Source organism: Capricornis sumatraensis, chromosome 7 (assembly GCF_032405125.1).
Source record: "Capricornis sumatraensis isolate serow.1 chromosome 7, serow.2, whole genome shotgun sequence".
Taxonomy (NCBI): domain Eukaryota; kingdom Metazoa; phylum Chordata; class Mammalia; order Artiodactyla; family Bovidae; genus Capricornis; species Capricornis sumatraensis.
The window spans coordinates 93,510,017-93,523,820 of record NC_091075.1 but is presented as its reverse complement, the minus strand read 5'-3'; the positions used below and the strand labels follow the sequence as shown (position 1 = coordinate 93,523,820).

At 41.3% G+C, this 13,804-nt stretch overlaps 1 protein-coding gene across 1 annotated transcript in view; it reads left to right on the top strand.

Annotated features, from left to right (window-relative positions):
* Nucleotides 1–5,068: 5,068 nt before the first annotated feature.
* Nucleotides 5,069–13,804, top strand: part of NUP54 (nucleoporin 54) — a 32,379-nt gene continuing 23,643 nt past the window's right edge. Inside the window, exons 1-3 of the mRNA XM_068975214.1 lie at nt 5,069–5,146; nt 8,719–8,802; nt 8,894–9,046. Coding sequence (XP_068831315.1) covers nt 5,080–5,146; nt 8,719–8,802; nt 8,894–9,046 — 304 coding nt within the window. The 5' untranslated portion in view covers nt 5,069–5,079. The remainder of the gene's footprint in view (nt 5,147–8,718; nt 8,803–8,893; nt 9,047–13,804) is intronic.

Sequence of the window (13,804 nt, the reverse complement as noted above, 5' to 3'; positions counted from 1 at the left end):
CTGCCAATGCAGGAGATGGAAGAGATCTTGATCCCAGGGTTTGATCCCTGGATTGGGAAGATCCCCTGGAGAAGGAAATGGCAACCCCCTCCAGTATTCTTGCCTGGAGAATCCCATAGACAGAGGAGCCCGATGAGCTATAGTCCTTGGCATCGCAAAGAGCTGGACAGGATTTAGTGACTAAACAGCAACAACTGATGCTCAACCAGAGTGGGCAGGAGTCAACTGCTAAGGGCGCCAGGTCTCAGAGGGCCAGTTCTCAGGCTCACTCTACTCGGTCCCTCAGCTAGGGTTGCCTGGACCAGAAACTGCTCCTGTTATAATTCCTTCATCCCCAGCCTGACTCTCCTTACCCCCACACAGCTGCCTCCAACCAAATAATCTGCCTGTTTTAACCCCCCTATTCAGGTCTGTTTCCAGGTGAACATAAAGTGAAATGCAGACAAATCCACCCAGAGGGTGCAGCAAGATCAGAGAGCTGTTGAAGAACTACTAGACTTTTGTGTCTGCAGACATTTGGACTGAAGTTATTAGGCCCAAAGTTTAGATTCTCTTTAAAACCTTTACCACGCCAATAATAGTGCAACTTACTTCTGAAGTCAGAGCCAATCCAGATCAATCATATTTAGCTCAGTGTTACAAACATCCTTATATTATTAAGGATACTTGAAAACCTCAGTGTATGTGCTTCCTAGGGACCCCCAAAGCTGATTTCAACTGGCTTAAGTCATAGGAGAAGTTGTGGGATCATAAATGTAAACTTTCAATGAAGTTTCAAGATGTTCTGGGAACCTGACTTGGAGCTGAGGGAAGGCTTGACTAAGGAAGCAACATTTGACTAAGACTGAAGAACAGGCAAAGCGAAGCATTGCAGACAAAGGTAACTGGACGCGCAGGAGCAAGAAGGAACATGTTACATGGGACTGAGATAATATCTGTCTAGAATTCAGAGGAAGAATAGTGGGCGATTAGGCTGGAAAGAAAAGCAGCCTTATTGTGCCCTGTTTAAGATTTCATTACGTATTATATGATTCTACTTGCAAGAGGTACTTAAAATAGATTCATAGAGACAAAGAGTAGAAAGAGTGGTTACTGGGGGCTGAGAGAGTGGGGTTATTGTGTGCCCCAGTTGTGTCCAACTCTTTGTGACCCCACTGACTGTAGTCCAGCAGGCTGCTCTGTCCTTGAGATTGTTCAGGCAAGAAAACTGGAGTGGGTTGCCGTTTTCTCCTCCCAGGGATCTTTCCAACTCAGGGCTCACACTCACAACTTGCGTTGGCAGGCGGACTCTTTACCACTAGCACCACTATTTCTAAGGCCAACAGGAGGAACCCATTAAAGGGTTGTGAACTGGGCTGTTGGCCAGTGCAGGACAGGGAGAAGAATGGGATATGTGACAGGTTTGTTTAGGAAAAACTCATTCTAGCTGCAGGGTGAATAAACTGGAAGAGCCAACCTGGATACAGGGAGGTCAGTTACGAGGCTGTTGTGTTAGGTGGTTTCTTTGGGGTCCCCACTGACGTTTAAGATGGGTTTTGTCGAGGTATCATGAACCAGCTGGCAGGTGAATTCCACAAAGCTGCAGAGCATGGGTTAAGTAATGGGTTTAATATGGAAAAAAAATTATAGAAAAAGGAGACAAGAGATACAGGTTCCATCCCTGGCTCGGGAAGATGCCCTAGAGGAGAGCCTGGCAACCCACTCCAGTATTCTTGCCTGGAGAATCCCATAGACAGAGGAGCCTGGCATGCTACAGTCCATGGGGTTGCACAGAGTCCCTGTATCCAGCTTGTGCTCAAATCCAGTAAGTAAAGCAAGGAACTCATTTTTTTTTTTTCTCCTTATCTTCCTCCCAGTTCCAATGTCATCACAGTGTAGCTGGCTGTACAAGCCAGGAACCAGGGACTCTTGCTAGACTCCTGCTTGCCTGCCTCTCCACACCCACCAATCATTAAGCCCACCTGTGCTTCAGTCTCCATCTTCCTGTCATCCCATGGACAGGCAAGCTGAAGGTCAGAGCTCTGTTTGGTCTCAGTGCAGAGAGCATATTTACCTTTTTATAGGACGAGTGTGAAAAAGCAGTCTTGTTGATGGAGGAATACACAAGCAAGTGAAAACAGGCAGTTGGGACTTGGGCTGCCTATGGAATGTTACAATCTCCACTGCTGGGGTGAAGAAGACACCAGTTACATGGGACGTATCATTGGGTGCAGCCCTTCCCCTCCCCTAGGAGAAGGGGGAACCCCCAGTGACAGCTCGCTCATTCACCAGGCAACCTAGAATGAACATCCAAGGTCACAGTCTAACAGTCCTGCTCATTGCATAGCACTGGCTACTGCAGTAGTCTAGGAAGGAGCTGGAAAACGTTTTTTCTGTAAAAAGCCACTTAGAAAATAGTTTAGGTTTTGCAAGCCTCTTTGTCACAACTACTCACCTCTGTTCTTGGAGCATGAAAGCAGTCATAGACAACGCGTAAGTGAATGCATATGTCTGCCACCCAAAGAAACTGTGTTTACAAAAACAGCAGCCCACATTTGGCCCCTGGGCTGTCATTTGCTGATCCCAGGTCTGGGTAAGAGGTTACAAAAATTTGAATCAGGGAGATGGCAGTGGAAATGAAGTATTTTTGAAATATTTAAAAGATAAAATATATAGGTGGTTGTTGTTCAGTCGCTAAGTTGTGTCTGACTCTTTGCAACCAAAATAATGGGACTTGGAGATAAAAATGGGAAAGGCAAGGGAGAGAAACATGTTAAGGAAATCATTCATTCACTCCACAGTACTGAATAAGAGCCTGTCATGTGGATGGGCACTCTGTTAGCATTAGGAACACAACCAGTAAACAAAGCAAAGTTTTCTGTCCTCATGGCACTAAGATTAAGACCACACATGCTAAGTCACTTCAGTCCTGTCTGACTCTGTGAGACCCCATGGACTGTAGCCCGCCAGACTCCTCTGTCTATGGGATTCTCCAGGCAAGAATACTGGAGTGGGTTGCCAGGCTCTCGTCTAGGGCATCTTCCCGAGCCAGGGATGGAACCTGTATCTCTTGTCTCCTGCATTGGCAGATGGGTTCTTTGGTGGTGGTAACTGCTAAGAATATTAAAATAGCCAGCGACAGGAGTGGAATCAGGGGAGGCTTCGTACTGAAGAAATGCTTGTCCATTCTTTTCCATCTGAAATTATTCTTTCTAGCCACAATTTCTGTGATTTGGCTCGGCTGGGTCTTCTCTCTCGGGCTCTGCTCTGGTCATATTACTGGTGCTCAGCTGTAACCTCTTCTCACTTGATCCTCTCTCCCTGACAATCCCATTGGCTCCCAGGCTTCAATAACAACCTAAACCTCATGGACCTCTCAGTTTAACCTCAGTCCCACATATCCAAGCACCTGCTGGATATCCTCAAACAGCTTGTGCTCAAATCCAGTAAGTAAAGCAAGGAGCTCTTTTTTTTTTTTTCCTTATCTTCCTCCCAAGTTCCAATGTCATCACAGTGTAGCTGGCTGTACAAGCCAGGAACCAGGGACTCCTGCTTGCCTGCCTCTCCACACCCACCAATCATTAAGCCCACCTGCTCATCAGTCTCCATTCCTGTTGTCTTCATCCATATACCAGTGTTCTCACTGAGACTCCTGGAATGACCACTTTTAGAATTACTTAATTACTCGCTTACATTTTCGAAACACGTAATAGGTTTTATACTGCAAAGTTTTCCTCCACCCCATCTCCTTGCCACCCAGTTCATCTTCTCAGAAAACAGTTATTCATTTTTAAAAATGTATCTTTCCAGGTATATTTTATACAAATATGTGTAATTACATAGTCTAGCTCTCTTCCCCACTGAAGTTGTAGCATACCATATTCAAGGTCTTGTGTTTATGTAATTTATCTCTGAGATCGTTCTTTTCAGTACACAGAGCTTTACTGTTCCTATTGCATCGCTGAATAGTATTCCTTTGTATGAATGCAACTATTTGGGCAAAACACTGTTTCCAATCATTTGTTATTATAAACAGTGTTGTAACAGATAACCTTGTATTCCATTAATTTTGCCAAATAATTTACAAGATAAATTCCTGGAAGTAGCATTGCTAGGTCCAAAGACAATTTTAATAGACATATGGCTTTTTTGTTGGTTTTATTTGTATTAAAGTTACAAAAGCACATAGATTTAAGAATCACATAATTCTACAAAGTCTCCACCAAGAATTCTTTTCTCCCTCTACTGTCTTTTTCTAATTTAAATTTATTTTTAATTGGAGGATAACTGCTTTACAATGTTGTGGTTTCTGCCATAGATCAACATGAATCAATCATAAGTACCGCTATGTTCCCTTCCTCTTGAACTTTCCTCCCACCCAACCTACCAAGAATTCTACAAAAAAAAACCCCAAAACCTAAATTCTCAGAGGCACTTCTTTCTCTCTTTTTCTCCCCGCGCTCCACCACCCCCCTCCCCCATTACCCCATAACTTTAAGTGATTTGGTTCTTGGTGAATGTTCCACTGACTCTCCAAGGGCGTCCTGGGTAGCTCAAATGGTAAAGAATCTGCCTGCAATGCCGAAGACGTGGGCCCGATCCCTGGGCAACCCACTCCAGTATTCTTGCCTGGAGAATTCCACGGGCTGAGCCTAGCGGGCTACAGTCCACGGGGTTGCAGAGTCGGATGCGACTTTCACATTGACTTTCCACTAAGGAGAAGGAGGATTTAGCTTTCTTCGCTACCCTGTCTTCATTAGACACTGGCATTCAGCCTGCTTGCATATCTTTCCCCAGGGGGCCTCCCTAAAGCCGTTTTAAAAGGCTCTCGGGCGGCAGGTCACAGCAAGCTTCCCGGCATCTCACCTAGGCTGTGAAGCTCCACGCCGGGTGAAGCCACAAGGCCCCCGGAAGCTAGCCGGGCCGGGGGCGTTCCCTCTCCATCCTCCACCCACTACGCCTTTCCAGCGTTCCGGCCTCTACGGCTAGGCCAGAAAAGAGGCGGAACTCCCTGATCTGGAGGCGGTTTCCTCGCCGGATTGAAAAGCGGCGTGCACCAAGTGTCGCGGGAGCAGCACCTCGGTCCCCTGCTCCCGCGACATGGCCTTCAACTTTGGTACTCCGTCTGGCACTTCAGGTACCGCTGCAGCCACCGCGGCTCCCGCGGGTGAGTGACTGCCCCGGACTTCTCCCGGCGAGGAGGGGAGGTCTTCGGTCCGGCCCTTCCGTCCGAGAGACTCTTCGGTTTGGGAATCCTGGGGTCTCTTGCCCGCGCGGAGACTTTGGGGGCTTCGGAAAAGGGCGGGCGGCAGCCGAGCGGGCGACGGCGGCTCCTGAGGAGGCCGCGGGAGGAAAGGGGGCCCAACCCGGTGCTCGCGCGCGCGGGTGGGGCCCCGCAGGCCCCTCTCCTCCTAGGGTTCGTTTCCCGCCATCCGGTAGTCGGGCTCGGAGAGACCCGAGGCGGCTTCTCTCACTCTTTGCCAGAGACCCGTCCTCCCTCCCCTCCCCGCCGCAGCCTCCGGGACTTGCGCGAACTCGTCGCGGGTTTCCCGCTGCTGGGTTCGGCGAGGATCCGGCTGGGGAGCGTGAAGCGCTGCCCTGCGGCTCCCTCGGCCCTGGCCCTTTAGCTCCTCGCTGCGGGACTGCAGGCTCCTGCCCCTTCCTCCTATCCCCGCCTCCTCGGCTTTCTTAACTCAGGTTGGAACAAAGTCAGGGTTTGTCTTTGTTCACTTCTGTGAAACCTCCTGCAGACTCTTCTAATCCTTATCTTGCTTTCTTTTTCTTCTTTTTTCTTCCCTCTCTCTCCCTTTAAAATTGTTTGTTTCTTTGCCTGCACGCCTATCAGGATTTGGTGGGCTTGAGACTGCCAACTCCACCGCCAGTGGGTTTAATTTTGGGGGTTTCGGATTAACTGCTAATCCTGCAGTGAACTTTAATATTGGGAATTTCGGTGTTTCTACCACCTCGGCGACTCCGTTCAATTTTGGTAACAGTCTGGCAAGTGCAGGTAGATATGCGGGTCGTCTGTGTAACGAATGTTGGGAGCTGGAGTCCAAGAATATTTTATGGTTCCAGAGTTTGAGAAAGAACAGCGACTTGTCTAATAAGGAAAGGAAAATCATTTCCTAACGTCGAATAAAAAACATTTGTATTAAGTTTTGACTCGTAAAAGATTTGGTTTGGGGAAGTCTTGCAAGTTATTATATAATATTCCTTTGTTAAATTTGCATTTGATTGAGTAGAATGTACCTTCCGAGTGATATGAAATTGGAGTGGATTTTTATTCTGAGTGGAATACGTCTTCCAAATTATTAAGTATCTCTTTTCAAAATATAAGTTCAACAGTCAGGCCCGTTTTCCTGGAATTCTTGGACTCCAGCAGTCATTTTTTTCCCATTTTTCCTGCATCTTTCATTGGAATTTCATTTGTCACTGTGTTTCCTGAGAGAAACAAATCTTATACGAACAGCAGCAACCTGTCTTGGTTTTTAATCTGTATAATAATAATAATGTCTTTCTTTAATAAACTAAGGAGATTAGGATACATTTCTGTAAGGTAATGTAATTATAGTAACAGTCCCCAGTTCTTTACTGGATTTTTTGAGAAAGGACCAGAGCAGTTTATTTTCACATAGCACTGACTTCTAAAATGTAGGCTAGACATCTTTGCACTAAGAAAGATAATTTTGAAGATTTTGTATCTATATGGATCATTTGAAGCTCATTGAAACTTCTGCAAAACACAAACTTTGTGTGTCTATATATATGAAAAAATTTTAAGTAGGTCTCTGTACCTTGCATACAATGACTCTATAGAAAAGTCTTATTCTTCAGCTGCTCGTATATGAATTTATTGTTCATATTCTCTAACATATGCCACTTATGCCCATGCCAATTATATGCATTTGGTAATCATGATTTATTCCCTAAGACCTATTTGGAAGTCTGGCATTTTGTGCAGTCACTTGTTACTGCAATGTGAATATGACCTTGGCATTTGATTTGAAAACATTTTGAAGAATACTTGAGTATTCCAAAGATTAAACAATCCGTTATCATTAAGGTGTATTTAAAGTGATCACATATCATTGTTGTTTGGTATGTTTACTTTTCCTTCTTTGCTTAAAATTGGCACTGGGTAAAACAGAAACATTATTCTGAAATTTGTGTTTCCGAACAAATCCACCCAGCTCGTAACTCAACAGCAATGAATAAACCAGTTGGTATTTGCTTGATTTCATGTTCATTTGGAGTTGTCACTGTTAAATTTTGAGTTGTGATAACTGGTTTAACTATTTTTACATACGTTCATTAACTTAGTCTTCAGCAAAGGATTGATTGAAATTCTTGTTTACTTTTTAAATTTTATGTCCTGGCAGATCCATTATTATTAATAAATATTTTTCATATTATGGAGCATGTTAAGATACCAGTGCTTTTATCGTATAGCCAATTCAGACTATATCTTAGTTTTTCTGTGACACTTAGAAGTAATGAAAAAGATTAGGAACAATATTTAGTATTTTAGGTGATTTTTATCAAAATGTTTGCAGTTTGCAGTACCACAGTAGAATCTACAAGTAAATAGAGTATTTGGTTGTGCCTGGATGCAACATGTAGTCTACTCTTCAATAATTTTCCCAGTCGGAATCATATGATGACTATCAATGAGCTGTGGGTTTTTTTCCTTTTTGTATCTCTTATATTACAATATTAATGAATCTCTGCTCTTATGCCAGAAATATATGAGATTGAATATTAGAATCCCAGAAAGTCTGCAGTATAACTCAGAGAGGACTAATGGTTCAAACATCTGTCTTAAAAGTCTTTTCCGGCATCTCACTGGTAATCAAAGACTGACAGTAAGGGGAGAAAAAGCAATTTTAGATTGGCTAGCATTTCACTCCACTCATATGTCAAGTTGCATCGGTAAAGATTAATTTTGTCTTTAGATTTATCTGAAAATGAAATTTGTGTATCTGTCAGTTCCCAAACTGTGGTGCAGGGTCTGGTGATGGCTCTGTTCTCCTTTGAAGCCACTACCGCCTTTGATTTTTTTTTCCCTTATTTCTTCAAGAAGTAACATTCTTGTATAAAAGTCATTATATTGGTATATTTAATTTGAAAAGTTGATTAGTCTTGATGGAGACCAAGTAGAAATGTAAGTTAGAATATAAATTAATCCACCAAAACCAAGGTTGCAAACTGGCAACACAGTCTACCGATACGATGTTTATCACACTGTCTTAAAAATATTTGAATTAGTTGCAAAAAAATCAGTTGAATCTGGGTTTAAAATTATGTAAATTTCACATTAAAAAATTAAAATTTTCTATTTCTCTTGGGGAAAATGGGAATATATAACACTACTCAACTACCATTCTCCTGTAGCAGTCATCTGCTGAAATTTAGGAACTGCTGCCATTTAAAAAAAACTGTACACCTTGATCACTTCCACCAGTCAGTAAACACTCAGCCTATTTCATTAATATTAACAACCTGTGTCTTGTCGACATTTGAATTTGCAACCCCTGCTCTAAAAGTACATAGTCATTTTAGTGTGTACACAAACACTAACTAAATAGGCTTAACATGTTTTCTTAGCCATAACTTAATCTCCTCTGTAGTTGAAAGGTATATATTACATTGTGGCAAATACTTACATAATTTGGAAAGGAAATTACCTCGTATGTATTCAAAAATTCTTCATTTCTATTTTATTTATGCTTTTTTAATTAGGTGGGTTTGGAGGATTTGGGACAACGTCTACCACAGCGGGTTCTGCATTCAGCTTTTCTACTCCAGCTAACACAGGCACTACTGGTAAGAAGATATCTTATATCATTTGTAGAAGAAAATGAGCTACAGATCAGATATCTTTTTTAACTTGAAATTGCTAATTTTTCATTCAAAGGATTCTTTGGTAGTACTCAGAACAAAGGTTTTGGATTTGGGACTGGTTTTGGCACGACAACTGGAACTAGTACTGGCTTAGGTACTGGTCTGGGGACTGGACTTGGATTTGGAGGATTTAATACGCAGCAGCAGCAACAGCAGCAACAGACTAGTAAGTACAGGAGGTTTTCATTTTCAGATATGAAACCATAACAATGTAGATGATATTATTTAGTGCACTGTTCAAAACATTTGAGTAGATAACCTTTTTGGGGGGAGGAGTTATAAATATCGTATTCCACAGGATTCCAAAAGTTTCTTCTCATGTTCAAATATAATGATAGCAACTGAGGAAAAGACAGATTGGCCTGATTATGATTGTAAGACCTCTGTGTTTAGTGTCATTCTATTAAAGTTTTTGTTGTTGGTAAAAATAACACAGGTATGTAAAGCTGCACAGAAATAGAGCTTCATGAATTGTTTATAAGATGAATGACCTTTGTAACCACTGCCCATGTCAGGAGATGGACCCTAACCAGCCACTTCAGAAACCTTCCACATTCTTCTCCTAGTCATTTCCCCATCAAAGGAAATAGCTTTGCCTTTTATGTTGATCACTTCTTTACTTTTCTTTATGGTTTTGTTACTCAAGTGTGTGAACAGTATTGTTCACTTTGATTTGTCTTAAATCTCTGTAAGTCCTCCTTTTTAGTTTTCTTTTTTATTTTTCAATTTGTTGATGAAATCAGATCATTTGTCCTATAGAGGTTGACAGGACTTTATGATTGCATTCCTTTTGTATAGTTAACATACCTTTATCCTTTGTATTTCTTGTAAATTGGGTTGGATCTAAGGGATTATTTATATTGATCATTCAGTTTTTTATTTTTTTGCAAGACTACTTTATAAATAGTATTGTATTATTTTATCAAGAGGCATATAATGTCTGATTGTCTCTATTTTTTGTGATATTACCAGCAGCCATTGGTGATGATTACCAAGATCCATTAATTCGTTAGGGGTTGCCAAATGGTATTATTCCAACTGTGTGCTTCCTTTTCCATTTATTTGTTGAAATACTCCTGTAAAGAGAAACTTCTCCTCATCTACTATTTGAATAATTATTTCCCTTTATTCCTAACTTTCAAAATAAAGATTTGGTTCCCTATCCTTCTCCAAAGGTAACCTTTTTTTTTAATGTCAGGAACTGAAGTATTTAAATTATTTGATATTTTTCAGTCCATTGCTGTTTTCTGTTTTGATGTTTAAATTGTTCCATCTTTAGCCGGTGTAAGCCTCGTCAGGTTGGTTCCCAAGTCATGTTGGTACACAAGTGTAGCATTAGTCTTTGATAGCTTCCTTACTAGCTGGCATGGCAGTATGTTCCAGGGTTATCTTGTATGTATGTATGTATGGTTATATGCTTAGTCGCTCAGTTGTGTCTGACTCTTTGCAACCCTATGGACTGTAGCCCACCAGGCTCCTCTGTATGTGAAATTCTCCAAGCAAGGATACTGGAGTGGGTAGCCATTCCTTTCTCCAGGAAATCTTCTCCTGCATTGTAGGCAGATTCTTTACAACTGAGCCACCAGGGAAGCCCTTTGTCTTGTATGGATTAGTATATTTAATTATCACAAGAACTCTATGAAATAGAACTCTAGATCCAGAGAGGTAACTGAGAGAATTGTGCCTTGTCCATACGTCTTCTGAGATGTTGTACCGGAAAACAGATTCAGATTTCTTGACTTCCTCTCTAATGCTCTGTTTGCTTTTCTGAAGTTCGCTACCTCCTAAAATCACTTCTATTTCATTTTTCTTAGGTGACTCCATTGATTGGCTAGAATTCGCCCTACTCAGTCATTGAAGCTTAGTAACTTATTAAACATGAATTTTAAGAATTATTAACCAATAAAATGAAGAAAATAGAATTTTTTATTCTTATGTTACAAGAAAGTAATATACCTTTCTTACTCTCCTCCTGCAATAATAGAAAGTTAGATGGAAATCCAGATAGTTAAGAAGAAAGGGAAGATGAAGTTTTTTCTTTGTTTCTTGGCATGAAGTCTCTTCAACTATGTTATTATAGTTACGCTTATTTGTCTTTGGAAAAATGGGAGTTTGAATCTGGTGCTGTTTATTTTCAGAATGGAAAGGGCTCATTCTCCTCTACGTGTGTGTTGTTATTTCAAGACTCTGGGTATATAACGTATATATACTGGGTTTATAAGGTTGCTCATAGTCTATAAGGAGAGAGAATAACAAACTTTCAATTAGATTGTCTAATAAACATTCAGTTATAAAAAAGTATATGTGTGAAAGCAGTAAAATACACCATACACAGTGCTTTGGAATGTAAAGGAATAGTCTACTCTTAAGGGACTTAGATGGTTGGTCAGAAAAGGGTATTCTAGGCAGAGGGACTAACATTGACAAAGGCATGAATGCCTGGCACAGTGTGGTGAGTTTGGGACCTGCTGTTGTAAGAAGTTTGAGTTTACTCTGCAAAGACTGTGAAACTTTTGCGTCATTTTTAAAAACTCCTGTTTGTACGAGGCGCTTGGTGTCTGATTATGCTGTCTCTGATATGCCTAATCTCAGTTATCTGCTGAGTTCCTGGACAGTACTTCTTATTCATTGAGCACTTTGGCAGCTGGCTCTGAGTTTTGCTGCTCAGTCAGTAAAGCATCTGCCTGCAGTGCAGGAGACCTGGATTCAATTCCTGGATAGGAAAGTTCCCCTGGAGAAGGAAATGGCAACTCACTCCAGTGTTCTTGCCTGGAGAATCCCAGGGACAGGGGCACAGGCTATAATTTATGGGATCTCAAGAGTTGGACACCACTTAGCTCTATCTTCTGAGTTTTGCTTTTCGACTTGTGCTGTCAATCTGAGTTATTTTAGCATTCACATACCTATGTACTCAGGCAGTCATACCAACTTTTTATTCCGAAGACCTCCATTTCACTTTAGCCACAATTCTTACCTTGGACTTTGGCAACATCTGAAACTGTTCTAGTTCCATAATTCACTAATGTAAACATCCCACAACCTTTGCTCTTTAGGCCTACCTTGTCAGGTACTTTCAACATAGCTGTTCTTGGACCTTGTTTTGATTTTTAGACCTCTGACACTTTCTGCACTTCAATCAGCTCCTTCACTGTTCTTTCTAACTAGCTTGAGTCCTTGTCCTTCCATTTCAGTCACTCTTACCAAGATGCTAAACTTCCTTATCCTTGTATCACGTTTCCCTGAAAGAACAACCTGAAGCCTGTGTAAGCCCAGTATCTATGTAGATAACCTCTTGAGAAAATCATACAGTACAGGAAATGGAATAGTACCTCTGAATTCTTAATCACCAACCCAAGTTGGGCCCTCAACATTCCTTGGTAATCCTGTGAGGTTTCTATTTTCAGATTATTCTCCTGCTTTCCATAAGTTATTTTCAACCTTAATTCTCTTCAAATCTCAAATTCTCTGTTTTCACTTATAGCAGATGGCCTTGACCTCTACTTCAAAGAGAAAACAGAAGCCCTCATTGTAATTCCTTCAGCTGCCCATTGCCAGAGCTAGTCTATCTATCTCCCTCTGTATCCATTCTTTTCTCTTTTCGCCTGTGGATCTCATATCCTCCCACCTTCTGGGGCCCCTTGTGCTGTGGATTATTTTTCCCAGCAGCCCCTTGTCCCATTCCACCTCTTACTCCCCACCAAAAAAAAGTCTTCAGCTTCTCTATCCAAGGATTATTCTCATCCACATTTAAACAGTCTGAAATTTCTTTTTTTTCTTTTAACAGTGAAAACAAAACAACTTTTATTTCACATCTCACTTCAGCTATTGCTGCCTATCACTCTCTTCTCTCCTTCATAATCTACTTGGAACAGATGTGAAAGAATGGGATCCCCTGCTGCTATCTTCTGTTACCTCTTAGACTATACTGTTTGGTTTCTAAATTCTTTCTTTACCCAGTCAAGTGTGTGTGTTAGTTGATGAGTTGTGTCTGACTCTTTGCAACCTCCTGGACTGTAACCCACCAGGTTCCTCTGTCCATGGAATTCTTCAGGCAGTAATACTGGAGTGGGTATTATATCCCCTTCTTCAGGGGACCTTCCTGACCCAGCAGTCGAACCCTGGTCTCCCACATTGCAGGCAGATTCTTTGCCATCTGAGCCATCAGGGAAGCACAGTCAAGTAATTAAGGTCACTAACCTCTCAAATCCACTGAACATCCACTGTTCTTAAATTGTGAAAAAGTCTAACATACAAAAATAGAATAGTAAAATGACCCCATGGTCTACCAAATAGATTGAACAAAAATCAGAATCTACCACATTTGCTTTCTCTGTCTCCTCTCTCCTCGTCTGTTTTTTTTTTTTTTAATTGCTGAAGTACTTTAAAGCAAACCACAAACATATCATTTCACCCTTATTTTACTGCATTACTGTACTTTTCTCTTTAAAACCGTGGAGTCATTCCAACTCACAACTCCTTTGTATCATCTAATACCCAGGCCTTAATCAGATTTCCCCTTATGTCTCAGTAAAGGTTTCTTCAGTTAGCTTGTTGAAATCATGATCCAAAGTCACACATTTACTTTCTTGTTATGTCTGTTAGTATAGAGAATTCTTCTTAGTATAGTTTCTTACTTAAGATTTCTTTCTTTTTTTTTTTTAACCTGGCTCATGAATTGTTGAAGAAATTGAACCAGTTGTGCTGTGAAATATCCCCTATTCTAGATTTCTTTGTTTCCTTGTAGACTCATTTAACTTTATGCCCCATATTTCTGGTGAATGAAGTTAGCTTTTAAGTAATAAAGAGTTAAGTTTGACTTTTTAGCATGAATACTCTGCAGGTGGTGCTGTGTGCCTCCTGTTAAGTGGCTGTCTCCTTTAGAGATGCTGAGATTGACCAGTTGGTTCAGGTGGTGAGAGCTAAT